At 41.1% G+C, this 27,080-nt stretch overlaps 1 protein-coding gene across 8 annotated transcripts in view; it reads right to left on the minus strand.

The window, feature by feature from the left end:
• Window positions 1-9,244: 9,244 nt before the first annotated feature.
• The window catches only part of KIF5B (kinesin family member 5B), a 68,550-nt gene continuing 50,714 nt past the window's right edge, over window positions 9,245-27,080 (minus strand). For 4 of the 8 annotated variants that reach the window (XM_037890955.2, XM_037890956.2, XM_043541442.1 and 1 more), the window contains 10 exons: window positions 24,270-24,387; window positions 23,833-23,894; window positions 23,635-23,744; window positions 22,827-22,928; window positions 19,794-19,854; window positions 19,625-19,696; window positions 19,414-19,518; window positions 18,722-18,938; window positions 14,944-15,076; window positions 9,245-12,241 (listed from right to left, as the gene is read on the minus strand). In XM_037890955.2, coding sequence (XP_037746883.1) covers window positions 12,235-12,241; window positions 14,944-15,076; window positions 18,722-18,938; window positions 19,414-19,518; window positions 19,625-19,696; window positions 19,794-19,854; window positions 22,827-22,928; window positions 23,635-23,744; window positions 23,833-23,894; window positions 24,270-24,387 — 987 coding nt within the window. In that variant the 3' untranslated portion in view covers window positions 9,245-12,234. Of the gene's footprint in view, window positions 12,242-14,943; window positions 15,077-18,721; window positions 18,939-19,413; window positions 19,519-19,624; window positions 19,697-19,793; window positions 19,855-22,826; window positions 22,929-23,634; window positions 23,745-23,832; window positions 23,895-24,245; window positions 24,388-27,080 lie in introns of all 8 variants that reach the window. The other 4 variants (XM_043541443.1, XM_043541444.1, XM_043541440.1 and 1 more) reach the window with 1 other exon arrangement.

Here is a 27,080-nt window from a genome sequence, read left to right on the forward strand (position 1 = left end):
CTCAGGGCTGGGGCAGGTGGGAGGGGCAGAGCACTTACCTGGGGCAGCTCCTGTTTGGTGCGGGGGGCGGGGTGCAGGTGGCTCTGCGCAGGGCAGCACCACCCCCATGGCCACGATGCTGGGAGCTGCTCCCCCCCGCCGGCCGGCAGGGCCACCCGGACCGCAGCGGCTTTAGGGGCTCAGGGGGCCCCGGCCTGCCGCTCTAAAGGCCCGTTCGGAACGCGGCCCTGCGGGCACCGGCCGGAGGACTCCGGAGGAGCAGGGGCAGCCCGCGGCCGGAGAGAAGCGGCGCTTTCCCCTTCAAAGCGCCGCTTCTCTCCGGCCGCGGGCTGCGCGGCTGCCCCTGCTCCTCCACGGGCCGGGGACTCAGCGCCGGCCCCTTCCCCCCCCCCCCTCCGGCGGTGCTCCCCCTGCCGCGCCCCCAATCGATCGTCTTGCGCACCCCGCTGTGGAGGCCGCTGCTCTAATTCACCCCACATTTGCATAAACCCAATGGAGCACGTGCTTACAACGCTGGGGGGAGGGGATCCATGCACAATTGGGGCTCAGAACAGATGCCGTGGGACGAACTTCCCATTCAATCTGCAGGAAATAGATGGGAGAGGTGACATCTCCGCTCTGTTACACCCACAGCAGCGCAGGCCTAGGATTGCTCTGGTCTTGGTTTATGCCACTTTCCTTTTCTTCCTGGAGGCAGCCATCGAGACGCCGCTTTCTTAACAGCTCAGAAGCAGAAGGCAGTTAGTATGCTTAGCTGTGGAGCGATTTGTCTGAACTATATAAATATGTGTAGTGTGTATCAATATTCTGGTTCAGCTGTGGATCATCAGTGTAGGTTGTTCCTTTTCAAAGACATTGGTGCGGCTTCTTGAAGCTACCATGTAGGTTTAATGACAGGGTTCAGAGTAGCAGCCGTGTTAGTCTGTGTTCGCAAAAAGAAAAGGAGGACTTGCGGCATCTTGGAGACTAACACATTTATTTGAGCATATGTAGGTTTAAGGGACTTTTAAGGTAAAGTAACTGCTACGCCCCAACCCAGTCTAATTTCTTGCACCATCTTTACAACAACCATAACCAGCAACACCTGAAGGCAACAAAACACTGAGCGACTGACTTGTCGGCTGCTTCCCATGCTTATTGTTAGAAAGCACATGAAGAGGGGTTGGCAGGTTGTGCAGAAGGGACAGAGTAATGGGACAGGTTTCAGAGTAGCAGCCGTGTTCGTCTGTATTCACAAAAAGAAAAGGAGTACTTGTGGCACCTTAGAGACTAACACATTTATTTGAGCATAAGCTTTCGTGAGCTACAGCTCACTTCATCGGATGCATACTGTGGAAAGTGTATAAAAAGATCTTCTACACTTTCCACAGTATGCATCCGATGAAGTGAGCTGTAGCTCACGAAAGCTTATGCTCAAATAAATGTGTTAGTCTCTAAGGTGCCACAAGTCCTCCTTTTCTTTTTAGTAATGGGACAGTATATTGTAGGGATGGTTGTTAGCATGTGTGTAGGTTCTTTTAATGGTTTCTCTGTAATACTGTCACCTTAGGAATAAATGTACCTGTTTAGAAAGGGCTGTGTGGTAACTTTAAAACATGGGCAGTTGCAGCTGTTCATAGCCTTTGAAGAGAAAGCAAAGCAGAGACTATGGCTTTTCGGGTGGTCTGACTTGCTGGGGAATTCACAGGGGAGGCAGGGAACTGTGCAGCCTCAGTCACAAGCAACGTTCCCTCTAATTTTTTTCATTCATGTGCGGAATACATTTTGTTATGTGCACGGAGGTATGTGCAGATGTGCGCCACCAGTAGAAACAAAAAAAACCTACATATAATATATGTTTTTTAAAAGTTACCATAGGGATAATTATTCCAGTCAGGACAAGTTAGGCATTTTAGAACTCACTAGTCAAAGAATTAAATTTACGTGTAAGAGAAATAAAAATTATGAAATGTATAGACCTGTCAAAACACTAAAACAACACGTTTTGAAAGAATAAAATGAGAGAGAATATATGTGCAGAAAGAACCAAGAAGTAACAACAATAATACAAGTATGTGTGAGGAGGTGTGTGCAAGAGAATGTGTGTGTGTGAGACACAGAGACAGCGTGTGTTATAGCTGCTGGGGAAGTTTCTGAGGCCTGGTCTACACTATGAGTTTAGGTCGGATTTAGCAGCGTTAAATCAAATTAACCCTGCACCCATCCACACAACAAAGCCATTTTTTCCGACATAAAGGGCTCTTAAAACCGATTTCTGTACCCCTCCCCGACCAGGGGATTAGTGCTGAAATTGACATTGCCGTTTCGAATTAGGGTTAGTGTGGACGCAATTTGAAGGTATTGGCCTCCGGGAGCTATCCCACAGTGCACCATTGTGACCACTCTGGACAGCACTCTGAACTCGGATGCACTGGCCAGGTGTACAGGAAAAGCCCCGGGAACTTTTGAATCTCATTTCCTGTTTGGCCAGGCGAGTTCATCAGCACAGGTGACCATGCAGTCCCAGAATCGAAAAAGAGCTCCAGCATGGACCGAACGGGAGGTACTGGATCTGATAGCTGTATGGGGAGAGGAATCTGTGCTATCAGAACTCCGTTCCTAAAGACGAAATGCCAAAACATTTCAAAAAATCTCCAAGGCCATGAGGGACAGAGGCTACAGCAGGGACGGAGCATAGTGCCACGTGAAACTTAAGGAGCTCAGACAAGCGTACCAGAAAATCAAAGAATCAAACTGACACTGCGGGACAGACATGCCACTTCTATGCTGAGCTGCATGCAATTCTAGGCGGGCCTGCCACCACTACCCCACCCCTGTCCGTGGACTCCGATGATGGAGTACTCTCCGCCATGCCTGAGGATTTTGCAGACAAGGAGGATGAGCTTGAGGAGAGCACACAGCACACCATTCTCCCCGACAGCCAGGATCTTTTTATCACCCTGTCTGAAATACCCTCCCAACCCAACCAAGCTGGAGACGGGACCTCTGGTGAGTATACCTTTTTAAATATAATAAATGTTCTAAAAGCAAGCATTTTTTAATGATTAAATAGCCCTGAGGACTTGGGATGCATTCGTGGCCAGTACAGCTACTGGAAAAGTCTGTTAACGTGTCTGGGGATGGAGCGGAAATCCTCTAGGGACATCTCCATGAAGCTCTCCTGGAGGTACTCTAAAAGCCTTTGCAGAAGGTTTCTGGGGAGAGCAGCCTTATTCCGTCTTCCATGGTAGGACACTTTACCACGCCACGCTAGTAACAAGTAATCTGGTATCATTGCATGACAAAGCCTGGCAGCGTATGGTCCCAGTGTTTGCTGGCATTCAAGCAACATCCGTTCTTTATCTCTCTGTGTTATCCTCAGGAGAGTGATATCGTTCATGGTAACCTGGTTGAAATAGGGGAATTTAATTAAGGGGACATTCAGAGGTAGCCATTCCTACTGGGCTGTTTGCCTGTGGCTGAAAAGAAATCCTCCCTGCAGATAGCCACGCGGTGGGGGGTCGGGGGGGGGCACTGGTGCTGAGCTGTTCACATTTGGCTAGCAGGGATCTTCCCTGATACCAGCCACGCGGTGGGGTGAGGGGTAAAGAAATCATCCCAGAGAATTGGATGGGGGGAGAGGGGGTTAGTTTGGTTTCTGCTGCTGCACGTTAACAGGAAAACCACAGCACTAAATGGCCAACTCAACGTGCTTTACTTGGTATGGGAAAGGAGGGCGCTGCTGTTCTGAAGGTTGCAGAAGCCGAAAGACTATGGCTTACCATGGCCGCCTGCAAGCCGAATTCTGTTGCCCAGCTCTGTGTGTGTGATCTCTAACACCAAAGCTGCAGGCACTCAATATAAGATGCAAAATGCGACCTCATACCAAAATCACATGTGCTATGTAATGTGAATAGTGTTGTTCACCGTGAAAGAGTTCAGCCATTGCTCTGTAAATGTATCTTTTTAAATACTTCACTCCCTTTTTTTCCTCCAGCAGCTGCAAATGTTTCAAGCCTCCCTCCTCCGTCCCAAAGGCTATCTCAGATAAGGCGGCAAAAAAAACGCACGCACGATGAAATGTTCTATGAGCTCATTCAGTTGTCTGGCACTGACAGAGCTCAGCAGAATGTGTGGAGGGACACAATAGCAGAGTACAGGAAAGTGGCCGATGAACATGAGGAGAGGTGGCGGCAGGAAGATCAGAGGAGGCATGAGGGAACGCTGGGGCTACTGCGGGATCAAATGGACACGCTCTGGCGTCTGGTGGAGGTTCATGAACGGCAGCAGGATCACAGACTGCCGCTGCAGCCCCTGTTTAACCACCCTCCCTCCTCCCCAAGTTCCATCGCCTCCTCACCCAGATGCCCAAGAACGCAGGGGGGAGGCTCTGGGCACCCAACCACTCCACCCCAGTGGACAGCCCAAGCAACAGAAGGCTGTCATTCAACAAGTTTTGAAGTGGACTTTTCCTTCCCTCCTACTCTCCTCCCACACCCCACCTGGGCTACCTTGTGAGTTATCTCCCTATTTTTATAATAAATTAATAAAGAATACATGTTTTTTAAACGATAGTGACTTTATTTCCTTTGCAAGCAAGCTGTGATCGAAGGGGGGAGGGCGGGTGGCTTACAGGGAATTTAGAGGAAACCAAGGGGGCGGGTTTTCATCAAGGAGAAACAAACAGAAGTGTCACACAGTACCCTGGCCAGTCATGAAACTGGTTTTCAAAGCTTCTCTGATGCACAGCACTTCCTGCTGTGCTCTTCTAACTGCCCTGGTGTCTGGCTGCACGTATTCAGTGGCCAGGTGATTTGCCTTAACCTCCCACCCCGCCATAAATGTCTCCCCCTTACTCTCACAGAGATTTTGGAGCATGCACCAAGCAGCAATAACAATGGGAATATTGGTTTCGCTGAGGTCTGAGCAAGTCAGTAAGCTGCGCCAGCGACCCTTTAAATGTCCAAATGCACACTCTACCACCATTCTGCACTTGCTAAGCCTACAGTTGAACAGCTCCTCACTACTGTCCAGGGTGCCTGTGTATGGCTTCATGAGCCAGGGCATTAAGGGGTAGGCTGAGTCCCCAAGGATAAGTATAGGCATTTCAACACCCCAAACAGTTATTTTCCAGTCTGGGAAGTAAATCCCTTCCTGCAGCAGTTTAAACAGACTAGAGTTCCTGAAGACGCGAGCGTCATGAACCTTTCCCGGCCACCCCACGTTGATGTTGGTGAAACGTCCCTTGTGATCCACCAGTGCTTGCAGCACCACTGAAAAGTACCCAGTGCGGTTTATGTACTGGTTGCCCTGGTGGTCCGGTCCCAAGATAAGGATATGCGTTCCATCTATAGCCCCACCACAGTTAGGGAATCCTATTGCAGCAAAGCCATCTAGTATGAGCTGCACATTTCCCAGAGTCACTACCTTTGATAGCAGCTGCTCAATGATTGCATTGGCTACTTGCATCACAGCAACCCCCACAGTAGATTTGCCCACTCCAAATTGATTACTGACAGGTAGCTGTCTGGCATTGCAAGCTTCCACAGGGCTATTGCCACTCTCTTGTGAACTGTGAGAGCTGCTCTCTTCTTGGTATTCTTCTGCTTCAGGGCAGGGGAAAGCAGTCACAAAGTTCCATGAAAGTGCCCTTATGCATGTGAAAGTTTCGGAGACACTGGGAATCATCCCAAACCTGCAACACTATGTGGTCCCACCACTCTGTGCTAGTTTCCCAGGCCCAGAATCGGCGTTCCAGAGCTTGACCCTACCCCAGTAACACCATGATCTCCAAATTGCTGGGGACCGTGGTTTTAGAGAAATCTGTGTTCATGTCCTCATCACCGCGCTGCCGTCACCTCCTCGCCTGGTTTTTCAGGTGCTGGTTCTGCATAAACTGCACGATAATGCGCAAGGTGTTTACAATGGTCATAACAGCTGCAGTGAGCTGAACAGGCTCCATGCTTGCCGTGCTATGGCGTCTGCTTGGGCAATCCAGGGAAAAGGGCGCAAAATGATTTTCTGCTGTTGCTTTCAAAGAGGGAGGGAGGGTTGACTGACGACATTTACCCATAACCACCCGCAACAATTTTTTGGCCCCATCAGGCATTGGGAGCTCAGCCCAGAATTCCAATGGGCAGTGGGGACTGCGGAAACTGTGGGATAGCTACCCACAGTGCACCGCTCGGAATGTCAACGCTTGCCACGGTACTGTGGACGCACACTGCCGAATTAATGTGCTTAGTGTGGACGCATGCACTCGACTTTATACAGTCTGTTCCCAAAAATCGACTTCTGTAAAATCGGAGTACTTTTGTAGTGTAGACATGGCCATTTTTAGAGACACTGCGTGCTGTCTCTTTAAGGCACTCACAGAAGGCTCCCCTGCTCTGTCCTGAGCCCTGCTGTCTCTTCTCATCGGGAGGCGGGGGAGAGAGAGTGTGTGAGAGTGAGACTGTGTGAGCTGGCTGCTGGGAAAGTCTCAGAAACCATGCGCTATCTCTTTAAGAAAGGCACTCAGTCACTCGTGGTTCAGACCTGAGATTGCAACAGCTCCACCTCCGAGTCCTCCTGAGCCAGGCTGTCTCCTCTCCCCTGCTCTGTGGAGATGGGGTACAGGTGCAGGGAGAGGAGGGGGTCACCCTGACATCAGCACCTTCCTCTCTCCCGCCCTACTCTGCACAGCCAGCAGGAGGGTCCCAGGAGTAGGTGCAGCATGGAGCAATGTGGCTGCAAAGCAGCGGGGGAAGGAGCACCTCAACACATGCTGCAAGCTGTACATACTCTGCTAGTCAACTGGGCAGCACTTGAATCTCTCCTAGGTGGCCGCCCAACAGCACAGCACAGCTTACAGGGAACACAGGTCACAAGGGAGCATGACGTGTCTCCACCCAAGAGATGTAAGGGCTGTGGTGCTGGAAGCCTAAAGGGTGAGTGAGTACCCTTGCTGGATCATGAAGGGGAATATAGGTGCTCTTGCCCTGAATTGTGATAATGACGACAAAGCGGTTTAATTGTACTTGGTTTTAGAGATCGATTAAGTGATCTTCGATCAGTTGGTTGTGCCCAGGAGAACTAATGAATCTGCTTTCATGCTTATTTCTCTATCTAGTATCCTTTACTTATCCTGCTGTATAATTCATGGCTCCATACAAAAAAAGTCAATTAGGAAGGCTTCTGAGAAAATTGTCTTGCTTTCAGAAAGGTCTAGTAAAATTAGATTTGAAGTCTAAAGGTCTAGAGAAGGCTGAGAAGACTTTGGTAGCAGTATTTAAAATAAAGTACCTCCCTTACCTCTTATTTTCCTCTTTTTATGCAACATTTTAATTAAGTAAAGCTAGAAAGCATTTTGTTAATCTGGAATAATGTGAACAGAGAAAAATATAACAAACTGAGGTAACTGGATCCAGAGGCTGAATTCTGCTTTGACCTCTTAACCCTATAGTATTGAAAATTTTTGTGCAAAGTGGCCATCTTTCAGATGTATCATGATGCTGAAAGGGCAGATTTTCATGTGTCTCTTATTTTGCTTCTTTCCTGCATTGCTGCCAAATCAAGCCCAGATCAAGCCATATGTACTATAAGTCTGCACATAAAACCCCAGTTTCTGGAGTCATGTGAGTACAGATTCAGTCAGCTTTCATTTAAAAGTTTCTCACCTCATGATTGTGTAGAAAATGTGAATGGAGTATGACTGGTGTACTGACATCTGCCAGAAGTGGGCAGAAAGCTGGAAGCAATAATTCAGATTTGAATTGCCCCATTCACTTCATTTGGGGTGTTAACTCCAAGACCATCTGCTCTGGTGGAGCCTTCTGCCACCTTTACAATGGACTGCGTAGCAGGAAAAGAGTTTAATAGGCCTAGTCCATTTAGGCTTATCTACACTAGAAAATTAGGTTGATTTAACTACATTGGTTCAGTGTGTGAAAAATCCATAGCCCTCAGCAGCATTGTTACGGTGACCTAAGTCCCTGCGTAGACAGCACTAGGTCCACAGAATTCTTCCACCAACTTAGCTACCCCCTCTCAGGGAAGTTCATTATCTATATAGGTGGTGCTCAAAGTTTTTCAGTTGCCACCGTCCCCTCTTACCAGTAACTGAATCTGTCTGCGCCCCCCTCTCCAATTACTACACAGCCAAGGCTTCCTCAGCTGGGGAGCTGGGCTGAAGGCACAGCCAAGGATAGAACTGTGGGGGAGCAGTGGAGCTGAGGCTGAACAGGGTTGGAGACAGAGCTGGTCTGAGGGCAGAGTGTGGCTGGAGGTGCTCCCTCCCTGCCCCGCATCATGGCTGGCCTTCTCTCTGCACCTCCCCTCCCAGGGGGTGTGCCCCACGGTTTGATAAACACTGATCTACACCAACGAGAACCCCACCCACAGGCATAGGTAGTGTCTACACCAAAGCACTACTGTGGTGTAGCTGTGCTGCTGTAACATTTTAAGGGTAGACATACCCTTGGTAAAAGTACTAGGGATTCACATGCTGCAGCCCTCTGGCTCTTGAAGTAGGGGGACCTTGTTGTTGCATTCCCTGTTGCCATCCCTGTCTAGAATGGGAAGGCATCCTCTGTTGTTGCATGAGAGCACAGCCACAGTATGGGGAAGACATCGTGCTGTCATTGTGCCTATGACCTCAGACTGCTTTACTCCTGCCCTGTTACCCATTTTTTGCATTCCTCAAATTGCTGGGGTGAGGGAGAGAAGCAGTGTCAGCATACTTTTCTCTTCCCCACTGTCACTCTAACCTGCCCTCTAGAATAGTTTATGAAACAATCTAACCAAGGGGATGTAGTGGAAGGTTGGTAATGACTCTCTCCCATAACCAGGAAATGGTGTACTGAAGTATTTTAAAGGCAAAATAGCAGTTAATATCCATGGATGTGCTTTTATCCCATTTTTAAGAAAAAGGAACTGGCTGCTGTAGTCAGACTTTAGTCAGTAATAGTGGTCACACTGAACTGGCAAGCCAAGTGAAAGGGCTGCACTGAGCAATTAGGGAAGTCTCTATACCTAGAAGTTTCTCACACCTACCACATAGGCCTGTGTATTTAGAGTGCCTGTGTGTTTTCTACTTCAAACAAATCCCCTACAAATCATTCTGAGGAGGGGTGTGTTTTTTTTTGGGGGGGGGGGGGGGGGAAGGGAGGGAGGAAGAGAGGAGGAGAGAAGAGAGATTTTGGCTTTATCCTGATTTCATACTTAATTAGAAGCAACTATAGAAGTCAGTGAAGATACTGGTGAAAAGGAAATCAAATCCAAGCTCTCTTCTCCATATCAGTTTATTTAGGAAAACAGCATATGCTATCAATGCCTCTGTCTTTGTGGTGGGTTGACAAATCCACTGCTGAAGCAGCTCACACCATATTTAAAAGTCTTGTCATGAATAAGATGCAATCAATCTTGGAAGCTTTTCATAACATGAATTTACAAGAGTGAAAAAACGCAAACTGTTAAGACCGATGGAATAATCTTTTTCCAACACCCACACTAACCGACATTAACTACACAACAAAGGCTCTAATAAAGTGGAGTGTAATGATTATAACCCACAACAAAATACATGTTGTCTTGCCAAGTGAAAAGTATTAATATGAAGCTGACTCAAGGACACTATTGCAAGGTCTTAATAAAGTTCACTACATTTCAAAGTTTTTTTTCTCTTTATTTAAACACAGATACATTTACAGCATGCAGGTAAGTTAAAACTAGATGGCGTCTTCTCCAAACCAATTATGTTTTAATGCATCTTCATGTACTGAAATTAAGTCACTGTGTTCCACAGGTAGACTTGTCATCTCATGTCAAATTTAGAGTTACACACAGTAGTGAGTCAGTATTTAAGTTATGCAAATAATTTAGTTGCTCACCATGAATAAATATTATTCCTTTATTTAAGTTCCTACTCTAAACCATTTTTAAAAAATATGATCCAGAGGAACATAAAAATAAAAACCACTCAGACTGCAAATTGAAACAGCAATGCATTTAACAGTCTATTACAGATTTAATTTACAAAACAGTAACTGTCCTGTCCAGATGACCTACCATAACTGAATCAAAAAGAACAAAAAAGCCATTTCTTTGAAAATTGTAAGTTGCAATTCTTGGTAAACTTCATAAAAGCTTAAAACAAAAAAGCTTAGATATAAAAAAAAGTGATGTACATTTTGAGCTACATGCTAGTTACAGTTTATTTTACTGCTTATTACACAGCAATGTTCAGCACCAATACCCGTGATACATTACTTACAGGAATGAAACTACCATCTACATGAGAAAAAGATCCTGCTTCATCTGAGAATATTTCCAAGGAAGCCAGTTTTTAGCCAGTGTAAAGTAAAATATGTAGAGGTCTGAAAATGTGCAATTAATATTCAGAGATAATGGACAAGGCTGTTTCCATTAAGAGGACTCCATTTAAAACCACCTATCATAACTGCCACTTCACTGTCCTCTTTCCTTGATATGCTGCCTTTATCATGCTTCAGAAGAATTTGCACGATTAGGACTGATAGAAACACACTCCAAAGAGCAAAAATAGGTCTTTAAAGGTTGAAAACTCCAAAACATTGAGGATTTCTGGCTGATGCAAACAAATAGGTTTAAAAATCTAACCTATTACAAAAGTCAAGCTGCAGTAGTTAGCAAGGAAACAGAAAAAAGTATGTTGAATTAAGGTCTAAGATTTGAGTATGCTACATCATAGCACAAATATTTTACTTTGTATAAAAAGTTTTTAAAAGTGATTTACTATTGAGGTCCTTATGGAGCTTTTAGGTTTCCATTATGCCTGATAAATAGCCAAACAAAGGTCAGACCACTAATATTAAAGATAACATTAACTGGTTCAGGACAAAACTATTTGAACTCTCTTTCATATCGTTAAGTTCCTTCCCTCTCAAAGATCTGGTAACATTTCTATCTTTTGAGAAGGACTGTTCTAAAAATATAGTGGCTAAAACCCTAGGAATAAATTACACAAATGATTAAATTACCACATTAAAAGCCTGATCCTAATCTCAGTGGAAGTTATGGGTGCTCAAAACTTCTGAAAAATCAGCTCAAAACCAAAACAGTTTATTTGTTGTTAGCCAATCCTACAGAACTATATTCCAAAGAGAAAAAGAAAAAAGTTTGATACAACTACTGTAGAGTAGACATTTAAATATTTCTAGAAGTAAACAGATTACAATACAATTCAGTTTAGCACAGTTTTTACATATGTCTCTGGGATTACTGGCTGTATCAGCTATGAAAATGTTTTTTTGCCTCCATTATTAGTGGATTTTAATTAATTATCCAGCTGTTCAACTGACTCATTTTCTCAAATTGAAAGTTTAAATTTCATCTCAAGAATTCCAGTATGTATACAGTATTGGAAACATAAGAACTGAACCCTAGATTACTCTAGCTCATTTCAGTGTATGCTAAATTAGTGAAAAATATCCGTTTATCCAACTCAGGTGACAGTGAACAAGCTCATCAGAATGAAGCAGAATGTTTTCATTCCATCAAGCTATGCATAGAATAAAGAACAGGACAGATGAAATATTCTATTGCCAAAGCCTTTTCCCATGTAAACTTAAGTTTACTCTTGTTACTTGTACAGTATTTAACTCACAATATCATTACAGGTATTTAATCAGATAACAGTTAAACAGCCTTGTTCAAACTGAAATCTTTAGTTCTGTGGTTTCAAGATTTAAGTGCCTGATGGCAGCTGTCATAAGCACACTTCAGTATTTCCACACTGTACAAATAATATTAGTCCTGGCTACATAGAACATCACTTAAGGAGAACTTCAATGCACAGTGCTGTTCTAACTCAGAGTGGGAAGAGTAGTGTTATTTAAAGTGGTAAAAATTAAAAAACAAAACGAAAAAAAATGTTAACATTGCTCCACATTCCCTAAGACAATAAAATGTACACAAATTAAGCTAGGAAATTTGAACTAAGATTTTCTTAACATACATTCAACTTGGCACAGTGCAGACTAAATTTAAGACATGAAAGACAAACTGTAATGGACAGAGCTACACTTGAAGTAACATGTCATTTTTCAAGACGCCAAAATTGCACTCTAGTTTTGTTGGGAAATCAGCAGAATTTGTAGGAGGGGAGAGCGCTGTACAGGCCAGGTATAATTTATACATTTTCAAAAAATAATCCTACAATCCTCAATGGGAGAGATTATTGTCATGGAATGACACACTCTGCATGATATCCAATCATCTTCATATTTCATTTACTTTTCAGCAACTATAAAGAAAAAGACAGTTAAATAGATATGCAAACATATGCCAATGACATGAAATATAATCATTTATACTAATTAAGAACAAGGTGCTTAGTGCTATTTTCAATATCCTATCCATTTCAACCTTTAGTTGGTTTCATCAAATTGACTGTCTGAAGTTTGCTTTATACCTCACGATGTCAAAATGAGCAACAGGCATGTTTGTTTTAAATACCTTGATGTCTACAATTTACAGGAAGATAAGTAGCTTGCAGTAATTACGATTGTTTTATGTAGCCAATTCCCTGGAAGGCAGGAAAAAAAGACTTTTCTATCCTGTGTCTTCTTTTCTATTTCCAGAAGTTGGGAATGGGCGACAGGGGATGGATCACTTGATGATTACCTGTTCTGTTCATTCCCTCTGGGGTACCTGGCATTGGCCACTGTCAGAAGACAGGATACTGGTCTAGATGGACCTTTGGTCTGACCCAGTATGGCTGTTCTTATATTAATACAAACACATAATATGCCAATACTTCCTATGACCATTGCCCATGTATATAAATTTGGCAGCTACTTAGAACTGATATTTTGGCAGTTTTCAGCATGTAAGATTTTCACTGAGGCGGGTGGTGGTTGGGTGCAGCACCTGATAAAGATGCTCTTCAAATTGTATCTTTACAGTTGTTTTAGAAAGAAGGGGGTGTTTGGTATGAGACATCCTTACCCACTAGTCATCCCCAAAAGGCTGGGTTGTAAGGGTAGTAGACTAATAATTACCCTTCTTTTGTTTTATTAATATTTTTTCATGAAAACAATTAAATTACATTACCTATTAAAAAGTGGACTCCCTGTTTCTTCCAAGACCCCTAAAAGCCTGCCACTCGTAAGTTTCAAGTGTGAAATATCCATACTAACCCTGGCAGAAATGGTTAAATAATGTACCTACATTTCCAATCTCCCACACACTCTGCCACCTGTTCATAACAAAATACCATTGTTGGGTGGCTGGAAAGTGGGGAGGTAGAGAGGAACAGGTGATAAGGTTTTTGACATGATCTGCAGACTAAGGAGAAATTTATGAGTTTTCAATGGTAAAACTGATGTAACTGCTCAAAGAGAGCACAACTCCATTTGTCCATACACTGGTAATGTTTTTTTACTCTGTAAAATTAAATGTGAAAAGCATAAATACTAGGGGCCATTACCATGTCTTTGATGGACACATGGAACTTACTACCGACGTCAATGGGAGGTCTGCAGATCCCAGCGTTAAACAGAAGTTTCACAACTCTTCCATTTTTTAAAAACTTTAACAAATTCATTTCTAACTAGCCCAGATGACTATCCCTCTTTTCCTCCCCCCGCCCAGGGGAGTACTGCAATAACCTAATGCAGAAGCGATTTTCTTAGCACTGACAACAAAAATTTAAGGCTTCAAAAGTTATGTCACTTATCTCTCTTAGCTGGCTAATCTGCTAAACTTAAGAACTCAGTCTAACAGCTAACAGTCTCAGTGCTTGAATTTCCCAATGCCAACTAGTACACAGCTACAAAGAGCGGAAGTTCTTTTTCTTTTCCAAGTGAGATGACAGCTCAATAGGCAATGAGAGTAAGAGAAAGTCAATATACAAATTCTATCAATGGGAGAGAACTATGATCTGAGTATTTATAAAACAGCCAATCACCAGGGTATCTGGGTGCTAATCAACTGCCAGCATCAGTTCGCTGTCTGATACTTAAGAGACTTGGACTTGAAAATCTTGTACTTCACACTCCTGTTCTCTGGCCCCTCTCTAATCCCAGAAACAAAAAGCATAACCCCTAATAGCCTTCAATAACTTTTAAATCAGTGTAAAGGAAACTTTAGGAAAGAATGGAACTAAGATAAAAGCCAAATTCTGAGTCTTTAAGGAGAGATTTATAACATATACAGGATCTGAAGACCTGCAGGGCTCTAAGTGTGCACTGTGCTTCAACCTAAGACGCAGACAGTTTCAACACAGAAAACTAATTGTGCAGCAGATGCTCAGACAGATGGAATACTCAAAATAGGGCCGATGTTTTACAGTGAGCAGAGGGGAGCAACCAACTGCCATGAATCTATCAGTGTGAAAATATGCTTTAAAGCCCCATATCAACACTGGTACTTATGTGAAGGGTCCCACTGATTTCAATAAGTGCTCATTTGCTGTAATATATACTCTCATGCTTTTTTTAAAATCACATACTAATCTCAGTTACTGAAAATCTGACCACTGAAGCACTTTGTATAGTACTTTAAAAAAGTAACACTGAGAACTCAACTCAAACAGCAAGAGTTTTTTTACATCTACATTCGATGTTTTATGTAGTACGGTTGTGGCAAATTGATCTATACATTACAGCTTTTGTATTTTGTTCAATTAGAAGTACGATTCCTAACCCCAGAACTGCCCCTTTACGACACAACTGGACTTTGGTGTACAAAAGGAGGCAACAGTATGGGCTGCTTATTTACATATTTTAGCATAGTCCTCTAGTTGCAAGATATAACCACAGAATATTCATGTGGTTTGTTTACACAGCTGGATGGATTACGAACACAAACTATGAAATACAGTAGTTTAAGGAGACACTAAAAAACAGCCCCGAGAAAGATTTCAGAATGGTAGCCATGTTAGTCTGTATCACCAAAAAACAACAACGAGTCCTTGTGGCACCTTAGAGACTAAGAGAAACTTACACTTTATCCTGCCGTCCTCCACCTCCACGCAGTGTGACTGGCTGGCTGTTTTGAGTAAACGCACCTCCCCCACGAATTGCACTTGGATGAGTTGGAGAAGCTGCTGGATGCTGGCCGGGACGGATAGGCTTAGCTACGCGAAATAAAATGTGACTGTTAGAAATCATACACCAAGCAATTCTAATCATTTGACCTTTTATTGTTTAAATTCATTAATATTTTGTTTTATGACACCCTGAGAAATGCATATTTTTACTATTTGCATCATGCTTTCTAAAATGAGAAAAACATTTTTAAAATCTAAGGAAGTGATGTTTTGGGGATTATAATAACCACATTGTTATACTCAGGTGATGTATCATATGATTGGTTGTATGAAACAGATGAATGCTAATTAGGATAATTAAAATTAGGTTCACAAGGCTGCAACAACTGTTGTAGGCAAAAGCTTGCTCTTAGATGTCTAAGTATCTTTTAAAACCAACTAGGTGAAGAACTATGTGCAAATTCAGTTACTCTGTGCCTTAAGGCCCAACCAGGCTGATTCTGCCTTATCAAGAAAACAAGCTACTGAAGTTTCTGCTGTTGTTATATCTGAGCTTCTTGAGTTATGCAGTTGCAGAAGCTGTGCCCTATCCAAAAGGTGGAGGTGCCAACTTTTTGCTAATGGCTAAGGTGTACCACATCAGGCATTCAGCAGTTGCTGTCAGATCCTCCCTTCAAAAAGCTGAATCAAAAGATCTGCCAGTGTGATCACCATATATAGCAACAGGGTTCATGGTGGTTATGCATTCTCTTACATCCTGACTAGGTATCTTCTTAGCTGACAGCATCAGCTGGAGAAGTTTTGGGGCCTAGGCTGAAAGCTAGCAGGGTGAAGTCTTATCTTGGCAAACAGCTGCTACTCCCTGACAAAAATGAAGCTATGGCCCTTATTGAGCTACAGATTCTCTTCCTCTTTAGGAATCCCCCAGGGAGAGGATGGGAGATCAGGGACAGGAGCACTACCATCACTCTCCAGCAACTCAGCATAGGAAGGGCCTTTTCTCCCTCATCCTTCCCCAATTTATAGCAAAAAATCATAAAATAGGCCCAGGACATGTCCCACTCTCCTCTTAGGGCTCTGAAGTTGGAGCAATTTCTCAAGCCTAGCTGACCTCAGCAGTAGGAGAGAGGGTACAGCTCTAAAACTGGGATTTTGGAAGCACAAGAAGCTCTGTGCTTGTGTTATAGTTAAAGTTGGTATGCTCAGAGAAATCTGCATGCACAATTCTATAAAATTGGACTAAAATAGTTTACCTCCCCCCTTCCCTGTCCAGCTAGCTTTTGGCCTTTCACAGAAAGCCACTCTCTCTGAACAGGTCAGCCCAGGGCCATTTTCTAGCATATCAGAGGCCTCTCCCTATGCTCTGTGACAAAGGTAGAAAGAGACCCTCAAATCTTCCCCATTCCCTTGTCCTTCTGGTGATTTAAGAGGAAGCAGAAATAAGGGACTATTTTCCCCCCTCAACGCAAACTACTGTCTGCACAAACAAAACCATTTTAATACAGCAGTTCTCCCCCCTACTTCTGCAGCAAACATAAGACACTTTCTGCAGGGTTTATCCTGATCCCATTTCAGAAGCATGGCTTTTGGGGGAGACAGGCAAGATGGGAAAAGCTTTTCCAGTCCTGTCTCAGGGCTTCAGTGAAAACTGGATTAAGGTTAGTGGATGAGGTGGTGCTCTGCTATTGACCAGTGGGGAGCGTTCGCTCACTGCACTGGCCCCACCCCAGCAGCACAAGGAAAATTTTCCAGATTCCTACTTCTTTGAGCAACAAATCTTTAAATCCATTTTCAATACAGACTGATGGTTTACTAAAGTATAGATTGGCAAGATTCTACTGTGTTTTCAGGTTTAAATAAGCAAATACTCTTGATGTTGTTTAATCTGCCATTGAAATCTGAGGTTGAAAGCTGTTACTATATAACACAAGAAAAATGGATAATAATGCTGTGTTAGACCACCCTCAGGTTAGCTAGATCGGATATCAGAATTGTTTTCAATGACTTCCCACAAGTAACAGAAGAATTTGTGTCAAGTGAACTCCTGTTTAATAACTGGTATTTTGGATTAATGCAAGTTATAAAAGAGTTGTCTAGTGACTCATATCATTTTTTGGATACAGCACTTGCTCTCTGAGCATACATTTCTTCCAAGCCTTACCAATTTCTGTGAATGCAAGACATTTTAGAGAGATTAACTCTTTTCATCACTTTCTGTTCCCAGCATTAGAATGGCCATACTGGGTCAGACCAATAGTTTGTCTAGCCCAGTACCCTGTCTTTTGACAGTGGCAGATGCTGATGCTTCAGAGGGAATGAACAGAACAGGGTGATTATTGAGTGATCCATCCTCTGTCATACAGTCACAGCATCTTGCAGTCAGAGACTTGGGGACATCCAGAGCACAGAGTTGTATCTCTGACCACCTTGGCTAACAGCCATTGATGGACCTATCCTCCATGAACTTACCTATTCTTTTTTGAACCCACTTATAGTTTCACAAACATCCCTTGGCAACGAATTCCACAGGTCAACATCCTCTTTTTAGGGATGATACCATCTTATTCTTTATGTTGTGTAATAAATCATGGTAGGTGATAGCTGCTCAGGTACTAAGGTAATGGCCACAGCATTAAATCCTTGAGTAAAAAGCACTATATTTTGATTGGCAAGCACCTTCAATATTTAAGCATGCAGAGGAATGGCTTTACAGATTATGATAATTACTGCGCATAGTAACTTGTACCTATCCTGCTGTTTAAAGTGGAAATTAGGGTAACTTTTTATAAATTAATAAAATGTATGTTCTATTCCATGTTCTTATACTGTTCTCATCACCACAGTATCCAAGTGCCTTACAGTCTTGCATTAAGAGATCTGAGTAACATCCGTCACATGTGGTTTTGTTCTCATCCTCGCTAGAGGGGAAATTTTGCAAGCGATGGAGTGTTTTGAGATTGGGCTTTTTTTGTTTTTAAGTACATGTTGCTTTGTACTGATATTAGAGAAGGCAAAGTTGAAGGAATGGACCTTGCATTTGGAATGGAAGGTGATGAGGATTGTTGTGTTTAAGTTCAAAACATTGAATTACAGAAGTCTTAGATCTTGCATTTTCTCCTTGGATCTTCCAGTTTTAGAGAGACATGAGAGTCAAGTTTTGATGAGATCCTTCTACTCAAAAATACATAACTAAGCAAATCAATTACCAAAAAAGTACTGTGAAAATTGTGTTTGTTGCTTTAGCAAAGGCATTACTAATTTGCTAATGAAATTGAGTACACTTAAGTTTCTTGTCCCTTCCCTTGTTTTGATAGCCACTTCGTAATCTTGCCATCACAAAAGTATAACAAAGACTTGCAGAGAAAATTATAGAATTTTTTGTTTATGTTCAAACTTTTGTTTTTAAAGGAGACAGAACATTCACCTTGGTAGTTCGTGTTCCATGCAGGTGAGGTTTTATATGATGTGAAAGCCCACCCACCGAAGAGACAAATCACGTCAACAAAGCAATGACTTACAAAGATTTGCATGTACTGTACACTGAAATTAACTTCTGCAGTTTTTGTACTAAGTGATAAATCCTGCCTTTTTTCACATGTGCAACTCTCAACTAGGAGCTGCAGGCATGTATGCAGGACAGAATTTGGCCTTAAGTTATCCAAAAAGAAGAATAGAAAGGAAAGGAAAGTTAACCAAAACATGTTTGGAAACTGCGGTATCTTCTTTACTAACCAATCTGTGCAGAGTGTCCTCTTCTGGCCATGTTCTTGGATCTCACGGCTTCCTTAATACGGTCTACCTCTTGCTGATATCGTTTGCGATCACGAGATGCATTCTCTTTGGCTTCCCTTAGTGCAGACTCCAAAGCTTTAACTCTCTCAGCTGTAGCTCTAAGTCGTTTCTCCAGTTTAGGAAGCTCACAGCGAAGATCTGCATTATCACGTACCAGCTGAGGATAAGCAAAATATCTTTAATTTTTCCCTGAAAAAATAATAATTACACTGTAGCAATATGAGAGTAACCATAATAGACGGGACAATACTTACTTTGTTGAAAGTTTAAACTGAATAAACTAATTAAAATAATACATATGAACAGTAAAATTTCCTGTTAAGTATTAAGAGTCAATAGAACTACACCACTTATCTAACTATAGATAGATACCACTGTATTATATATACAAACACACACCACCATTTCAGTCTAAATTGTAAAAAACCTTCACAGGAATACACTGGTCTATGTATTTAATATTAAAAATTGAAGTTAAAATTTGAGACAAGCACGCATCTCTGAAGTGTACGAACAACTACTCCAGGATACAAATATGTACACATGCATTATACCTTTAAAATACATCTCGAACAAGGAACAGTTTTTGAAGTTCTAAAGTTAATTTCATTTAGTTTTAAGTTTTACTATACCTGTTTGTGGACTTTTGTAAGCTGCTCAAGATTATTCTCAAGAAAGGAAATTTTCTGTTTTTGCGCAGCACTGCCTCCCGTATCATCTGAGTCAATCTCTGCACTCTATGGTAATAACAGAAAAGAGTGATACATTACATTAAATTAGTTAGGCTCACTTACTTACTACCACATTTAAATAGAGACAAGTCTTGCTATCATGCCATGTTACCTTTTTAACTCTAGTAGCCAGATCTTGAACAAACAGCTTCCGAAGGTTGTGTAGTGTTTGAAGTTCTTTTGCCTAAAACAATAAATAAGTATTTTACAGCTTAGAATTCTTAACAGGAACAAAAGTTACAAGCATTTATCTTAAGTACACATTGTAATAACTAACTTACCACAGTCTCTTCCAAACCCTTCAAATCTTGTCTTGCTTGTTCTCTTCTGTCTTGCATAACCCTAACAATCAAAACACAATATATATACACTAATACAGCTAAACATTTATATTTGTGCAAAATACAAACCTTATAAATCCTATTTTAGGTTCCAAAATGAAAGGAGATTAAGTCCTTAATTATGCAAAGTGCAAAACCACCCTACAATCAGTCACAAATGGCAGAGAATTCAAGAGCCCAAGACCAGAAGAGCAGGGATGTGGTGAGAAAATTTGTATACAATTAGTGTTAAAAGAGATTTTAATAAGTCAGTTCAGACAGCTGAGTTATAGAACATCCTAAAACAACTATATTAACATACCAGAGGTTGAAAAGTTCTGATTATAGGTCCAGAGCCATTGCTTGGAAAGACCTACTGTTCCTACAAATATTTCTAATGTTGACTGGTCAAGGAGATAACAGATATTATGTGCGGGTGGGCTGAGGGATTTATTCAATTTGAAAAAAAAACTTTTCATGTTGTTTTACTGATTTCTTTCTTTATATATGAGCAGTTCAGATTTCCATTTTCCAGAAGATACAACAGCCTAATGATACGAATCACATTATAGGGTCTCTCTCAATCATCCTATTTAAGATTCATTCCTGTTAAATAAGCATCAACTTTATTGTTAAGGGCTCTGGTTTCAGCTTCTTTCAAATTATGAGGCAATTGGAGAGTTCAGGCAGAATACTGGGGAAAGGACCCAGGAACTGTATTTTGATCAAAAACATAGTGAAGGGTGAAAAGTAGGGAATCAGTGTTGGGTTTAAGGAGAAAGGAAACCAAACTTTGTTGCTATAAAGATAGGAAAAAAAAAAAACTTGCAATTTCCTCCCACCCAGTATCACCAAAAGTCTAAATTGATTAAGCTATTCTACCACTTCTAATGCTGCAACAGGAAACGCTCATGAGCTCCAACTACATTTCAGATCTCATCTGGAGGGAGCCACAGCAAAATTATAAATATGTTTTTGAGTTTGAGACTAGAGAAGTTTTACACTGTTAGTATTCAGCATTGTCTTTGGTTTGAAAAGGCCATGCACATTTATGATACTGTACTGTAAAAAGTTAAAAATGAATACCTTGGCCTACACTTTAAAATAATCTAATTGTGATAATCTTACACTTCATGCCATCAAAACTTCATATGATTCAGTTATGCATACTGTATGAGGAACTGCTAGATTAAGAGATTAATGCTTGATATAATTTGGTCCCAAGTTGCTTTCAGATGGTATAAATACAGCACCAGAGTTTCTAACTCCTACAGTTCAAGATGGCAGATACAAAAATTGTGTTTGAATTGAAGCTTTAGGGATGTGGACATAAAGCAAGAGTTAGAATGAAGTGACTTTATGGGCCAAAAAATCGTAACCTACCAGGATATAAAACAAAGCTGTGTTTTCCACTGGTGTAAGGGCATTTGTTCAAAAATCTCCGACGATTGATAATATTAGACCTTAGACGTACTTTGGCTGCCATCACTCTAAAAGGGATTTTGTTTTGCCATTGGTCATTGACTAACCAGCAGCTCCCAGACCAATGTAACCAGGTTCATAACTGATTTTCAAGTTTTAGCTACACAAAATTAAAGTCTCCTACAAGTTTGCAGGCATGAATAAAAAATTCAGGTTTTGTCTTTATGGAAAGCTACAATATGACAGGGCAAAACATGACACCCAGTAAATGTAAATTACACAGTTCTACAAGGCAGTCAATAAAACATTGCATTCAACTCTCTGGTAACCCTTCCAAATACATGCTCACCAATTTTCTGTAAACTAGAATATGTTCTGTGTCCCAATCCCCACATAAATCAATGAATTTTTGGACAAAGTCTTTAAAAAGATATCCATGAGAGCTCCTCTGGCTAGAGGCATTTAGAGAAATTTCTTTTTACATTTGTACATCCAATTTTGAGCCATCATAACCAATTCCCTTAAACAGTTTATTTAGTTTCCTGAAGAAGTCTATACGAGATTCAATCTTGCATGCACTGGGCAAACCATTACCCATTTTAAATTTGGCATGTGGGTAATCCAAAATGGTTCTCCCATAAAGAAATGGCATTACATCCAACTAAATGGTAGCATGTTTATTTGGGGGGGGGGGGGGGGGGGAGTGCCTCAGAATCAGGTCACACTTTCAGACTTTGATTTTTAAAAAGAGGAAGGGGAGAACACTGAGATGAGAGGAAGAAAAAATATTAAAGATGAGTGAACAATCCTACAAGTAGTAGCCCATTTCCACTTCAGAACAGTAATGGAATTCTTAAATCACAATAAAAACCTCAAGTAACTGTGGCTGCCATGGGGAGGGAAAACAATTCTCTTAAAACACGGACTATTCTTTGAAGCGAAGTGGCACCAAACTAATATAACATTCTAATACTGGAGGAATTATCATGACTATGGATGGTGTGGCTGAGCCAGAATAAGCAGAGTTCTGGAGGCTTTAAGTAATGTGTAAGGCTAAGATTCTGTCACAGGTATTTTTTAGTAAAAGTCAGGGACAGGCTGCGGACAACAACAACAAAAAACTTCATGGAAGCCCACTACCTTGGGGGGCAGAGAGAGACAAACAGAGCTGCTGGGGCTTGCAGCTGCTCCAGCCCTGCAGGGGCTGACCGCTGCTGCTCACCCAACCCAAGCCACTGCTCTAGTGTCCCCTCGCCAGCCAGTTCCGCCTGCCCCCTGCTCCAGGGCTGGATGGTGGCCAGCTGTTCCATCAACCCCCGGGTGGCCACCAGTCAGCTGTTCCAGCAGCCGTTGCTCCAGCAGCCCAGGGCTGACAGCTGCTCCGGCCCTGCCTCAGAAGTAGTCTCAGAGGTCTCCAGAAAGTCACAGAACTCGTGACCTCTGTGACAGAATCGTATCCTTAGTAATGTGTTAAGTAATGAACATCTCCCACACCACTTCAGCTCACTAGTATTTACAATTTTAAGATTTGCAGCCACACATTTTCTTGCCTGAAGTATGATTATTACTTACGTAAGTTCATGCAGTTTTTTGCTTTTTTCCTGATCTGTAGCTCTCAGTTTCTCATGCTCAACTCTAAGACGTTCTTGCTCAAGCATCATCTTCTGGTTTTGGCTGGACGCAGGAAGTTAGGATTAATATACAAATATATAGAAACATGACGATACTCCGACAATGCTCCAAGTCTTCATCATTATATGCCATTCTTAGCAAAACTAAGCTGAGACAAAGTGCTCTGCTCCCTTTAATAAAGGATTATAAGGTCCAAAAGGAATCTGTTCAGACTGCATTATAAATTTAATCAGAAATCTTAGCAACTAATTGTTACGCAGGACTGATTATCTGATAGATGATCAGCAAATGAAATGATCTGTCAAATGAATGAAATCTTTATCAAAGCATCATGCTCACATTAAACAGGTTTACAATGCTGGAAAGAAGGTTTTTTCACTATACCAATAGATGCTTAGTATATTATCTTTATTTTATCCACACTAAAGTTAGGATTTCCAAATGCTAAATGCCAATGTTTTTTCATTACTCATCACTTGTAGAAACCCTAAAACTCAGCACCAAACAGAGCAGTGTAAAGAAAAAAAAAAGGATGACATTCTTTGCTTTGAGCACTGTACCTCAGGTGACAACAAAGAGTTATCCTACTCACTACTATGAAGAATGGTTAAAGACTTAACTGAAGAACTAATTAAATCAGAATAATCAATTACCACCCAGAAATTAATATCCTAAGGAATTCAGTAATCTGCTAGGTATAAAAAATTAAGTAAAAATCAATAAAATATTTTAACAGCACAACTCTTACTCTTGGAGTTCAGTAATAAGCTTCTCCTTTGCATCAACCTCATCTCTTAAGCTACTAATTTGCTTTTGATGGGTCTCACGGTGGCTTTGAATCTGCTGCTCAACAGCTTGCTACAGAAAAAAAGAATATTTGTTTTACTATTTAAAATATGAAGTTTTATATAAAACTATTAAGGAACAGCAAAATACATTAACTTGCCTTGACTTCATTTGCAGTTTCGACCTTATTTAAGTGCTCCTTCTCCATTTCATGGACTTTTTCTAATGAGAAAATAAAGTTTTCAGTTACAGAGCCTAGTCAATCATAGGAACAACTATCAGATTTACACTTAAGTTTCATTTTAAACCTTGAATTAGGTTGCATGAAGTTTTTCATATGCAGACAGATTAAGGTGCAGTCTTATATCCGTATCTCAACCCTTTTCTGAATAGTTCTTTCAGAAAAGTGTCTCCAAATACATTATATCTCTAACTACTTTACTTTGTTTTCTAATACTTCTAAATTACACATTATATAGCACCAGATTGCTATCTTAATAAGACAAACACTAACCACATATCTTCTCCGATGCCAGTTATGCATACTGCATGGCCACATTAATGGTTACATACTTAAATATAAAGAATAATTCAGACCCTGTGCCCGAAGCTGGACTAGTTCTTCATTAAGGGAATCCACAGACTCTTCCAGTTGCCTCCTTTTCTGTTCCACGTTCTGAAGATATTCTGTCAGTGACTTGATCTTGGCTTCATGCTTTCAGAATGAAAACGAGATTAATTTACATTTAAACTAGGCATATGAAAATGAAGTTCCATGCAAGACTTAAAATATTAAAAATTTTAAAAGGCAAAAATAACTAATCTGAAAACCAAATGCATACAAATATTCTCCTTTTTTAGAAAAAGGAAGGCTTGACCCAATTCAGGATCAAGATCCTCATAGTATGCCTTGTATACACTATCATAATACTTCAAAAACCTCTGCTCACACGTAAATACATTGATGGAATGAGAGAAAGGCAAGCTACAGATTTTTATCTTTGCACATCAGGGGGATAAAAAAATTGTTTTTGGGGGGGGGGGGGGAATATAAAAATGTTTTTAAAATTTAAATATTTTATTATTTAAATAATTATTTAAAAAATAAGCCTGTTTACAATTAAATCTGAATCTAATGCAAGATTTGTTAAGGCCTAAAATTATAATCTCTTAAAATATTAAAATAAAAAATATGCTGAATCCACGAGTCTCTATCAAAAACTGAATTAAATGCTGCTTTTCTCTATAAAGAAAGTCCGGGGAAAAATATCTAGCTTTTAAGGTCAAACGTTATAAATATGGCATAATACATCATATACTGTTTAAGGGTTTGATCCTGTGGGGGATCCAGGGGCTGTGCTACTTGGTGCAAGAGACTGGCAAAATCACCACAGGCACTGGAATCTGGCCTCTGACTTCAGGAGACATCATCATGCATCTCATTAGGATCATCCACTCCTGTTTTATAGCTTCTCTCCATGTGATCTCAAATTATGAATATTTAAGATTCCACCTTCCATTGAAACTTACTCTCCAGCTCATGGACAAACACTGATCTGCCTAGTAACTACCAGCCCTTGCTTCCTGATGGTTCTGGACACTTCAGGTAAATGACCTCCTTGCTCTGTCTCATGGCATGTGTACATAGAGTTACAAACAGAAATCCATTAATTTCTCAATTGGCTCCCTCTGTCTCCAAACAAAATACTGCAGTGCAAAAGGCATGTGGGTTACACAAGCAACAATCCTGGATTGTTGTTAGTCCTTGTTTTTCTGGAGGTAGTGATGGCGGAGTTATGTAACAAGGGAGAAGTAGTGTACATAACCCAAAGAGAGCAACACTGGTGTCAAGGCAGGACACTGTGTGAAGAAGGGATGACATTCATTTGAGTGCAGTCTCTACTGTTGATTTCAGCACCTGGAAACATGAGGAAAAAACTGCCGTGGCTGCACGCCATAGTCCCTGTTTGGGAATATTTTCAAAAAAACCCTGTACCTCCGAGTAAAAAAAGGAACATGTGCCAAATGTAAACAGCGCAACAAAGATGTAAGATCTAGTTGTCAGAATGAAACATTATGAAAAATGCTTCTCAGAATGCAATGACTCTGAAGATGATGTGGACATGTTTGAAACAATTTGGATCAACTGATTGGTCAACTTAGTTTTGCACCATTCTTAAGCACTGCCTACCATGTTTTACTATGCTAGTGAATAATAAATTTTTGACAGTAATCTAAGCTGAGTTTTGGATGGCTTGATTCCTTATGAATTTCAAAGTGTGTGTGCTCAAATGTTTGGTATGTTAGTTTGCTGTGGGAGTAGTTATCAGTTACATTTTACAGTAACTGCTGAACTTCTGAGACAATTTTTTATTGCTAACATGATCAAATACCCTAGGTGCAGATTTCCTGTTTAACAGTAAAGTTTTATTAGCCATCCATGAATTTTAACATTTAAAATTTTTTTTCCCCAAGCTGTTTGGTATGTTGCTAGAAATAAAGACTTAAATAGATTTAGATAATACTTATGATTTATTATTTTCCCTATAAAGTTGGGTTTACAATAAGTTATACTATTTAAACAGTGGTACAAACAGCTGCAGTACGTTGAATCAATTTACAAATCTCAGTGCACCGCTTTAAAAGTGCACTGAGTAATACTCAGCATGAGTGGGACTTTTTTTTTTCTAAAACATTTTGTTTCAGGGTCCAGCTTAGACATAAAGAGTTATGAACATCCATCTGCAATGTCTACAGCTTCAGAGCCATCTGCTGGTATTACCAGCAGTGCTGCAACTAACAGACACCAGAGAGTAAATCACCTGCTTAAAAACAAAAAAGGGGGACTTTCTTCGTCATCCAGTGAAATCGTGGAAGAACTTATCATCTGGATCAGCAAATTCCAGCAAGACTCCATAGATGAAAAAGATGCATGGTTTATTTATGCATCAAGTTCTCCCCTTTTGTCTTGTTCAGAACAAATATTTTATTGATATGGTACAATCAATATGACCAGGCTATACTCAACCCAGCAGAGCAGACATTGCTGGAAGGTTGCTGGATACAGTGTATGAGAAGGAAATGAACCGTGTGCAAAAAACATTGACAGGAAATTTGTTAATTGCAGTCTTGATGGTTTAGCCATGCACACACTGATCCAGTAATATGTGCTGTATAACACAAGATGTGGTTGTTTATCTTACCGAAATAATTGGATCAGTCAGTAAATGCCCATATATCAGAATACTTAAAAGAAACAGTAAAAGCTATAACAAATTGGACAAAAATTCAAGTGTCAAATGCACAGCTTTGTCAGAGGCAATGCTGTAAATGTAGTAAAGATGAGAAGAAATCTAGAAGATAATGAAGGGAACCTGAAACTTTAACATGGGGGCCATGCTCATCTGG

This window comes from Chelonia mydas, chromosome 2, assembly GCF_015237465.2.
Source record: "Chelonia mydas isolate rCheMyd1 chromosome 2, rCheMyd1.pri.v2, whole genome shotgun sequence".
Taxonomy (NCBI): domain Eukaryota; kingdom Metazoa; phylum Chordata; order Testudines; family Cheloniidae; genus Chelonia; species Chelonia mydas.